Below are 10,238 nucleotides of genomic sequence, written 5' to 3'. Positions count from 1 at the left end.
GGGTATTCCTCCACCTAACTGCGAACTCCTCAAGAGTAGGGGGAAATGTTCATATTCACCTTTGCATCCTCATAGCCTGGCGTCGTACCTGGTTCGGAGTATGCGCTCGCTAAGCTTGAGTATAACAATAATTGAATCGCCCGCGCTGAGTTCTGGAAGCGAGAATGGGGAGGCGGGGCGAGAGGAAAGACACGCCCCTTTGGACTGCTCGGGTCTCTCACAGACCGGAACTTTCAACTGAAGGATGGTTGTTTCTCCGGGAGGATTTTAGCCGGAAGGTGTGCCCCGCACAAGTATGGTTGCCCTGCGCCGGAAGTAACCGGTTATTTTACTGGAGTCAGCTCTTCCGCGGGGCGGAAAAGGAACGTCTGTAAGGGACCCGACCCTTTCCAGTCCCCTTTCCTTGCAGGACCCCATGAGTAAGCTGTGGCGGCGCGGGAGCACCTCCGGGGCTATGGAGGCCCCCGAACCGGGTAAGCGCAGGCCGACCAAGCAACTTAGGCTTTCGCAGAAAGGAGTCCTTTCTCGGTCCTCGGAACCTCCAGGGTATACCGCCATAGGCGGGAAGGAGAAGGGTGCTGTTGCTATGGTAACGGCGAGTACCTCGGGAGGGGTGGGACCCCCTCGAGGGTATTAGGTTCTTCAGGGCTTCCCCCGCCCTGCCTTTGCCCAGGCCGAACAGCGAGTGACAGACCCTCCTTATGCAGGGGAAGCGCTGGAGTTGAGTCTGGCGGGTGCCCACGGCCACGGAGTGCACAAGAAAAAGCACAAGAAGCACAAAAAGAAACACAAGAAGAAACACCATCAGGAAGAGGAAGCCGGACCCACGCAGCCGTCTCCTGCCAAGCCCCAGCTCAAACTGAAAATCAAGCTGGGCGGGCAGGTCCTGGGCACCAAGAGGTGAGGCCAAAAGGTCAAGGTGTTACTTGGGGAACTTTAGAAGTAAGCAGACACAAGGAGAGATTGGCTGGGCATTCTGGGAGACAGAGAATGGACTGTGACCCCAAGACCCAGGTTAAGGGAGCAGGAACCCAAGAGGATGTAAGGAAGGAGAATGTAACCAGTGGGCAAGAGAGATATTTTGAAGACACTTTCTCAGCTTACAGAGTGGTGTTGCTTCTCTGCAGTGTTCCTACTTTCACTGTGATCCCCGAGGGGCCTCGCTCACCCTCACCCCTTATGGTTGTGGATAATGAAGAGGAACCTATGGAAGGAGTTCCCCTTGAGCAGTACCGTGCCTGGCTGGGTGAGAAGGATCTGGAGGTGGGGAACTGGGTCCCTCATTGTACCAGGTTGGTTGAGGGAAGAGAGTTGATTCTGAGGGGAGTGAGAACTTCGAGTATCCCAGAATTAACATGGCCAAATTAAAGTGCCCCATCTGAACAATTCTACTTTTGTATTTCCAACTTTCTTTCCCAGATGAAGACAGTAATCTGTCCCCCTCCCCACTTCGGGACCTAACGGGGAATTTAGGGGGTCAAGAGGAAGAGGAAGAACAGAGGTGGTTGGATGCCCTGGAGAAGGGGGAGCTGGATGACAATGGAGACCTCAAGAAGGAGATTAATGAACGACTGCTCACTGCTCGACAGGTAAATTGGTTCATTCTTTATTCACTTGCCAAATATATATGGAAAATTTTCCACGTCCCAAGCACTTTGCTAGGTAGTAGGGTATCAGTGGTGGCAAAAAGACAGAAAAGGTTTCTGTCCTCAGAGAGAGCTGGAATTCTAGGGGAGGGAGATAAGGAAGTAAATAAATAGGTAAGTAATTTTAAAAAGCTGTAAAGTCTATGATGGAAAGAAAATAGGGTGATGAAATAGAAAGTGGCAGAAAAGAGAACATTAGGTAAGGTAGTTGGGGAAGGCCTTGCTGAAGAGATCACACTGTGAGGACCAGAGGAGCTTTGCAAAAAGAGAGACAGCAGGTGCAAAGACCCTGGGACTGGAACAGGTTTAGCAGAGGCAAGAAGGAAAAAAATGTAGCTAAGCCACTGAAGGGTTGTATACAGAGAAGTGATATAATCTGAGTTACATTTAAATAGATTACTCTGGCTTCTACATGGAGAATTAATCTTAGTAGGGGTAAGATAAAGCAGCAGGGAACAAGGTAGCAAGCTGTTGAAGGAGTCATATGAGAGACTGAAGCAAGATGGAAGTAGTAGAGATGGAGAAAATCAGATGGATTCTGGATATATTTGGGAAATAGATGTTTCTTGGGATGGGGGCAGGGAGCAAGCATAAACCTGAGCAATTATCCAGTTATTGCCATCTATTGAGATTAAACAACTACAAAAAATTTTAGAGAGGTTGCACTGCAACCCAGAGGTTTGGTATGCAGGGCAGGCAGATAGGAACTGATACTTCTCTTCTTGAGAGACAAGGACTCCAAAGCTGAATGTCAGGAGATCTGGGAGGAGGCACTATTGGGGGTCCTTGGAGAGGGTGCTCATTATACCTCTTCTGCCAAGGCCTGTGCGCCTCCAGACCCTGACTTCCATGCTCCGTCGTCCCCCCGGCTTGGGCAGGCCTTTCCATCCTCCTCCGCTTTCTGACACTGCCTTATCTGTCTCCTCCTAGAAAGCTCTGCTCCAGAAGGCGCGGAATCAGCCATCCCCGATGATGCCGCTGCCTATGGCGGGAGGATGCCCGGCTCCCGCCCTCACCGAGGAGATGCTGTTGAAGCGCGAGGAGCGGGCGCGCAAGCGGCGGTTGCAGGCGGCTCGGCGGGCAGAAGAACATAAGAACCAGACGATCGAGCGTCTGACCAAGACTGCGGCGCCCAGCGGGCGGGGAGGCCGGGGGGCCGCGCGGGGCGAGCGGCGGGGCGGTCGGGCGGCGGCCCCGGCCCCCATGGTGCGCTACAGCAGCGGGGCACAGGGCTCCACCCTTTCCTTCCCACCTGGCGTCCCCGGCCCCGCTCCTGTGTCTCCGCGGCCGCCCCCATCGGGCCCTCCGCGCTGCTCCGTGCCCGGCTGCCCCCACCCACGCCGCTACGCCTGCTCCCGCACGGGCCAGGCGCTCTGCAGCCTGCAGTGCTACCGCATCAACCTGCAGATGCGGCTGGGGGGGCCCGAGGGCCCCGGGTCCCCCCTTTTAGCTACTTAAGTCCTTCGCCTAACCCGGACTCTGCGCCCCCTCCCTTGCCCCCTGGTTTCGGTACCTGCCCTTTTCTCCCCATCCTATTAAGTTTCGTCCGATGCCTCGGCTTGTACCGAATTGGGGGGAATGGGATGTGAGCAATCAATCCCCCCGTACACACACCTGGCCCCCACGGGAGGCTGCGCCGATGCCTGGGGACCGGAAACGGCCGCAGAAGGGTCGTCTGTCGGTGCCAAGCTAGCCTCGGCCAGAACCGTGGGTTCCCACTACTTCCAGCCGGGATTACCTGGCTTGATCGGGGTTTTGGCGTCATCAAATCGAAAATGTGGCTCAAGCCAATCAGCGGAATCTCTGTTTTCTGGGCGGCCGTTCATTGGTTAATAAAGTGAAGCCCGTTCTCTTGTCCGCTATTGGTCATTAGCGCTGTCAGTTAGGACCGTGGGTCGAACCTTACCCCGCTCTTTGTCTGGGCGAGCTCTTGTTGTCTGGGTGAGTGATGGAGGCATCGCTGTAGATTGGTCACCGGTAGGAACCTCTGGTCTGTTCCTATTGGGCCGTCCATCGAAGGGCGATGCTGATTGGTAGCACAGAGCAAGCTGGGTTCTAGTTGGCAGAGCTCTCCCCGGATGGAAGCTCCCGCCGCGGGGTGATGGTGGCGGCAGCGGAGATGGGCCGGGCAGGGACCATGGCGGTGGCGGCAGAGGTGGCAGGGGAGGGGCGGCTCGTGGGAGAGGTGGCTGAGGTCTTCAAGGAGCTGTAGGTGGAGGCATGGCTCGGGCCAGCAGCGCAAACGGCAGCGAGGAGGCCTGGGAAGCACTTCGGGCGCCGCAACAGCAGGTATCCCAACAGCTCCAAAAGCCGATCGCGACAGCCATTTATTTTTCTTCCCCCTTTGCTGTCCCTTCCTTTTGAGGGGCGGAGGCTGAGGGAGGAACCCACGGAGCCAAAGGTATCGTGAAGTTCCTAAATATGCCGCTTCCACTCTGTCTGAACTTTGTAACGTAGACACAGTTGACTTTGCCTGCAGCCTCATAGGCCCCATCCCATGGCCGCAATGGAAGCTTGCAGTGGCTCTCCAGTGACCAGAGGCATAGGGAGGCCCCCGCTGTTTTGCAACAGTTATTTGTCATGTTTTTCTATGTGCCTATTGTCACAACAGAGTCCGGCAGCGTCTTCTCTTGAGGGAGCTATCTGGAGAAGAGCTGGAACCCAGACTCGTGCCCTGGATGCCATCCTATATCATCCACAGCAATCCCATCTGGTTGGGATGGTCTCACACTGCCCCGGGTCTCACACTGCCCCTCCTCTACCCTAGGGAGCCTGAGAACTAAGGGGTGGAAAGATCCACCCGGGGGTGGGGTGGTGGACCATGGGGCATGATGAAAGCATTTTAACTTTGTAAGGGACCTTAAACAAAACCCTTACCCACTGACTGAGTCTTTGAGATAGCTCAGACCATCTTCTGCCAAAACATTCCCTTAAAAGAAAGCTTCCAAGGGTGCCAGCCTTAAGAGTGAGAGGAGTCTTGTACACGCAGACCTGAAATCTGCCCCTTTTTATGGCCACACCTTGCTGTTTTTTCTCTAGACTGATTCTTGCTATTTCAAACCCTCTGCCACATTTACAGCCCTTCAGGATTCCCCTGACTCACCACCACCACCACCATCCCCTGCAGGTGTTTACAAGATGAACTTGATTTACAGGGTGGGATCCTGTTTGTGTGTGCAGGAGGTGGGGGTGGACAGTGCCTTGGGCTGGAATCTCCCTTGGTCCTAAGTGCCTCCTTGCCCCCAGCTTCGAGAGCTGTGCCCGGGAGTGAACAACCAGCCCTACCTCTGTGAGAGTGGTCACTGCTGTGGGGAGACCGGCTGCTGCACCTACTACTACGAGCTCTGGTGTGAGTCCTCCAGGGGGCTACTCTTGGGTCCCTCTACCCACTCTCCCTTGGACCAAGAATGCCAGCCTTTAAGGACCTGTCTTTGCCTGGGAGGTGTCTGAGACCCACCCTGCTCACCTCCTGCAGGGTTCTGGCTGCTCTGGACCGTCCTCATCCTCTTTAGCTGCTGTTGCGCCTTCCGCCACCGACGAGCTAAACTCCGGCTGCAGCAACAGCAGCGGCAGCGTGAGATCAACTTGTTGGCCTACCATGGGGCATGCCACGGGACTGGCTCTGTTCCTTCCGGTTCACTGCTTGACCTCCGTGAGTGATTTGAGGCTCTGGGTCCAGTACCAATAGCCCCTCCCAAATCAGAACTCCAAATCACTCCACAGTCCCTTTTTCAGGCTCTCAAAGCACCCTTTGCCCTAATAGCAAAAAGACCACCACCCCACCCTGGTTGCCTTCAGTCTACCAATTATGCCGTACTCTCCTTTGCAGGCCTCCTCAGCACCTTCAAACCCCCAGCCTATGAGGACGTGGTGCAGCGCCCAGGCACACCACCACCTCCTTATGCTGTGGCCCCAGGCCACCCTTTGAATGCTTCCAGCGAGCGCACCTGCTGCTCCTCTGCATCTAGCTGCCCCACCCACTGTGAGGGAACAGATGTGGCCAGCAGTATGACCTCCCTTCACCAGAGTGCCCCCCCTCATCAGGAAGGGGATCCTGGAGCAGGGGTGAGCCCTGCCCACACACCGCCCTCTTGCCGCTATCGCCGCCTGACTGGTGACTCAGGCATCGAGCTCTGCCCCTGTCCTGACTCCAGCGAGGGTGAGCCAGTCAAGGAGGCAAGGGGTAATGCCACACCCCCAGATTTGGAGGACTACTCCCCTTGTGTACTGGCCTCAGATCCTGTACCCCAGGTCTCTCCTATGGGGCTGGCTTCCAGTGAACAGCATGTCCCATGAGTAGTTTTGAGAGGGCAGGTGGGTTCCTTGCCCACCAGAAACAGCCCTTGGCCCTTTTCTGTCCCCCTATTATCTGCCTGAAGGGACTGGAGCCCTGAGGAGGGGCAGTGTTTGGGAGACTGTGCTGGCTCCACCCCTCAAGACATACACAAGAGCCTTTGATCTCATTAAAGAGATGTGAACCAGCTGCTTCTGTATTTGGGTGGACTAGAGCTCAACTCTGCATTGCACTTGATCTTGACTGAATTTGGAGGGGATAGGAAATGGCCCCTTATCCCACCTTCCCTGAGGACAGCAGGAGGCCAGAGGCCTGGACCTCTTGGTGAGGCAAAGCTGGCAAAAGTAGGAGTCTGGCAGTTTTTCCAATTTATTTAGAAAAATAGATTCTGAATTTACATTTACCCTGGGCTGTATGGGATAACAGTAAGGGGATACCTGAGCTGAGCTGAGGAGGCTTTGAAGTACTGATGTCTAAGGGGATGGGGGCAGAAACCAGATTGGCACAAGGAGCCTGGCCCCCTCCCATCCTCCTGCTTCAATAGTCTTCCGCCATGGCCAGTAGGACAAGGCTGGTCCATCCGGTAAAAGGGCGGCACCCCATGCCCCGCCCATCCTGGTCACTGTATTGCTCCCACAGAAAGCCTGTGGCCTGGTACTGCCGCCACACATTGCCCACCACGTTGGCACGGAGCTCACTATGGAGCTTGGCAGCCCGGGCCTGGTGTGGACCCTCCAGATGCCCATAGTGGTAGAGTGCCCCCAAGGCCAGGTAATTGATATTGAGCCACACAGCACCCCGCCAGTAGGGAGGATCATGCTCTGAATTGCGCTGGCCATAAAAAGGGCTGGAGGCTGCAAGGGAGCGCAAACCAAAAGGGCTCCAGAGGTGGTGGCTATCAGCTAGAACGTCCAGCAGAGGCCCAAGGTGGGATGAGCTGGGACTCAGCAGCCGCAGCAGTAAGGGAAAAAGACTGACATAACCCAGGGCATCCACATATTGCAGCCGAGGTTGGGGCCGGCCCACTACCCGCACCAGCCCCTGTGGGGGCCTGGGCTTCAGCTGCACTGCTTTTGTGTGGTTCCCAAAGTCTGCAAAGACCCCAAGTTCTGGGGCCCAGTGCAGCTCATTCAGGCTCGCCTCCATCTCCAGGGAGGCAGCCAGTGGGCCAAGGTCAGCAATTGCTTCGGTCTCTCCCAACTGCTCTGCCAGCCGCACCAGCACACGGGCGCCCAGTGCCACCCAGCACCGCAGATCCAGGTGTCGCTCAGTGGCTGAAGGATGTGAAGCCCGGGGATAGTCATCCATCCCTGAGGACAGCGTCTTGGGATTCAGCAGGGTTGGCAAAGGTGGGTCCCGGCCCCGCCAGCGGAAAGATAGTGGTACTGGCCCTGCCTGGCTCTGGTGGAGCCAGGAGAACCAGGCACGCAGGCGGGGGAAGGCTCTGCGGAGGAAGGCTAGGTCGGCAGGGTCACCACTATCTAGCATGTGGGCTACAGGCAAAAGAAGGGTTGGTGGGTTCGCATGGGCTGCCTGTTGCACCAGGAATTCTGGGGGCACCCGAGCTCGGGCCTCATCCCCCAGCACCTGCTCCCGCCCAATCCAGCCATCAGCATTGAGAAGTCCCAGCCAGTGGCCTATGGCCTCCCGGGTGAGGCGGGGACTCCAGCGCTGGACCACCAGCTGGTGAAAGCCCTCGTCCCAAAGGAAGCCTCGTGGGAAGAATGAACGGGAGGGCACTGCTGTGAAAAGAGGGACGGGTGGAAAGAGGGCTGGGTCCACCTTCTGCTCGGATCCCTCTACCCCAATGTCTGGCAACACCAGACCTCGTCCATAGAAGTAGCTGATCCCACCAAGGAGTCCGCTGAGGGCAGCCTGGCCCAAAGCCTGCTCTTCAGGGCTGAGGCCCTTCTCCTTCAGCCGGAAGGTCTTCTCAAAGCGCTCTGTGAAGGCTTCAGCATGGGTCTCCAGGGCCTGGGTCAGCAGGCTACCTGCCAGCTGCTCCAGAGCTTGGTTTTCTCCCACCCGGGCGCTGCCTGATTCAAACAGCAACTCCACAGAAAAGGGGACTTTCAGTGTCACCTGCTGTATCAAGAATTGCCCTTGTCCCTGCCCTTGCCCACTTGGGCCTCTGTCTTCCCACTTCAGAGATCCTGGCAAGCCGAGGTAGCGTACAGGGGAGGACCTTGGGGGCCGGTGCTGAAACCAGCTGTTTAGGCGACTCTTCACCATCTCTGTCAACAGGGGCAGTCCTGGGTTGGAGGACCAGAAGACATTGTAGCTTGAAAGGAAGAAGATAAACAGGAAATATTAGTCAGGAGGAGGTGATGAGGATTATATGGAGAAGTATGAGGTGACCAGAGTCAGGATGGGAGGGTCTCAGCTGTGCAAGGGACATGGAATCTGGTGAGAAGGGAAATGACTATTGGAAAGAGGGGAGGATGGGGGGACTAGGTCTGGATCGTTTTCCTAGCATCCATACCACCCCTACCACCACCCACACTCTCTTCCCCGTTACCTGCCATGTTTAGGGGTAGTATCCCTTGGACTGGTTGGTGGCAAAAGTGTAAGGCGGAAGTCACCAAGTTCATCAGTATGCCCGCTGATGAACTTCAACTGCCCCTTGGTCCCAACCTCTGGCACTAGGACTTCTTTGCCATCTGTCACCACATAGAAGAAGAGGGAGACCAAAGGGAGGGTAGAGGTACCTGAAGCCTGGATGACCAAAAAGAGAAAAAAAAGTATCAGATTGGCAGTCTCTCGAGAATCAGCCTTAGGGTGGGAAAGGGATACTGGGCAGGAGTAGTGTGGTAACAACAACATGCATCTGGCAAATTGAAATTCACTGAGTAAGCAGATACACTCAGTGGGATGGAATACAGAGCCTTGCACAGGGATATCTGGGAAATCATCGAGTACTTTTGTGCTAGGTGTTATTCTAAGAACTCGACAGATTATCATCTCCATTTTACAGACAGGGAGATCAAGGCATAGAGATGATCATACAGGCAAGTGTGTAAGGCAGGATTCAAACCAGGCAGCCAGAGTCAGGGCTCCTGCGGTTAACCCCCACTTCATGGTGAATTTGCTAGCAAAGGGAAGGATGAAAGGAGTCTGGGCTGGAGGAAGGGGCCTTCGGGCTCTGACCTGAGGCTCTACAGTCACTCTCCAGGTCCAGTCCCCTCCATGCTGACCCCCAGGCCTCTTGACGAACTCGGTGGTGAGCCTTAAGGCTCCATCCTGGATGTGTTGCCGACCAAAGGAGAGGCCGTCATGGAACTCCCAGCCATAGGGACCCACGCCGTCCCCCTGCTCACAAGTGTGCTTGAGCTGAGGGATTCCGGGGTTGGCACCCTGCTGTGCCCACATGAGTCCTGGAGGTAGAATGGCCACATAAGTCAAAGAGTAGAAGGCCTGTCCTTCTGGGTCCCCGAAAACATCAGTCATTTTTCTTCATAACTCGCCAGATCCACTTCTCCCCACCCTTGCTCTGGCCTGAGGCTGAGGGAGCTCAAGTTAAGTCGGCCTGCCTGCCCGCCCCAGGGCCCGGTTACCGGTGAGAAGGGGCCGAGGGCTGCGAGTCTTCATGCCGAAGTAGACATGAGGGCGGTAGGTGCCCCAGAAGAGGTCCGGGGCCACGGCAGGGCTAGAGGAGTCGGGAGGTAGTGCCGGGGGCGCGGGGTGTAGCGTGACCGCCCGCTGCGCACGGTACCACACCAGCAGCCAGCGCCCAGACAGGCCCAGGGCCAGCGACAGGGCCACCACGGCCAGAACCGCGCCACGGGCCCCGCCGCCCTGGCCGTCCCGTCGCGAGGGGCCGCCGCGAGCCGCCCTCTCGGCTGCCCGCGCTCCCTCTGCCGGCGCTGCGCGGCGCCGCCGCTCGCCCCGAGCCATCTTGACCCGAGGGTCGGCGTCGCGGGGGCTCGGAGAGGTGGCAGCGGAGCTCAGGTCCTGCCTCACCCCGCCGGCTCGCGCGCCGAGCCCCGGCGACCACCGCTCTGTCGGCCGCACCTGCGTCTTCCGCGCCTCGCACCGGAAGTCCCGCCCCGCCACGTCAGGCTAAGTCCCCGAGCCCGGAACCGCGGGCCCCCGCGCCGCGTAGGGCTAGTCGCCAGGTCGGCTCCACTGAGGCAGACTTCATTTGGTGTCCTCATGCAATTCACAGGCCAATAGAGGCCAATCTCACTTTGGGTTCTTTCTCTCCTTTTTCAAAAATAACTACTAAATATTGAGAACCTGAGATGTGCTATCCCAAGTGTTTTACATTTAGCCCCTCTTCGGGTGGCAGAAAATCGAAG

At 56.8% G+C, this 10,238-nt stretch overlaps 3 protein-coding genes across 3 annotated transcripts; 2 read left to right on the top strand and 1 right to left on the bottom strand.

The window, feature by feature from the left end:
* Positions 1-324: 324 nt before the first annotated feature.
* INO80B (INO80 complex subunit B) lies at positions 325-3,503 on the top strand. The gene is made up of 5 exons (XM_037807252.1): positions 325-473; positions 708-900; positions 1,128-1,246; positions 1,420-1,589; positions 2,577-3,503. Exons 1-5 carry the CDS (start codon positions 416-418, stop codon positions 3,102-3,104), a joined length of 1,068 nt encoding a protein of 355 aa, XP_037663180.1. The 5' UTR covers positions 325-415; the 3' UTR covers positions 3,105-3,503.
* A 194-nt stretch (positions 3,504-3,697) lies between these two features.
* On the top strand, positions 3,698-6,131 carry WBP1 (WW domain binding protein 1). Its single transcript, XM_037807254.1, has 4 exons — positions 3,698-3,935; positions 4,893-4,995; positions 5,122-5,298; positions 5,476-6,131. The coding sequence occupies exons 1-4, from the start codon at positions 3,867-3,869 to the stop codon at positions 5,940-5,942; spliced, it is 816 nt and encodes a 271-aa protein (XP_037663182.1). The 5' UTR covers positions 3,698-3,866; the 3' UTR covers positions 5,943-6,131.
* A 157-nt stretch (positions 6,132-6,288) lies between these two features.
* Positions 6,289-9,980, bottom strand: MOGS (mannosyl-oligosaccharide glucosidase). Its single transcript, XM_037807238.1, has 4 exons — positions 9,495-9,980; positions 9,088-9,314; positions 8,459-8,655; positions 6,289-8,221 (listed from the first exon to the last, which is right to left on the bottom strand). Exons 1-4 carry the CDS (start codon positions 9,832-9,834, stop codon positions 6,478-6,480), a joined length of 2,508 nt encoding a protein of 835 aa, XP_037663166.1. The 5' UTR covers positions 9,835-9,980; the 3' UTR covers positions 6,289-6,477.
* Positions 9,981-10,238: the final 258 nt, after the last annotated feature.

This window comes from Choloepus didactylus, chromosome 17 (assembly GCF_015220235.1).
Source record: "Choloepus didactylus isolate mChoDid1 chromosome 17, mChoDid1.pri, whole genome shotgun sequence".
NCBI classification, from domain to species: Eukaryota; Metazoa; Chordata; class Mammalia; order Pilosa; family Megalonychidae; genus Choloepus; species Choloepus didactylus.
The sequence above is the reverse complement of the archived record's forward strand: the minus strand, read 5'-3'. Positions and strand labels throughout refer to the sequence as shown.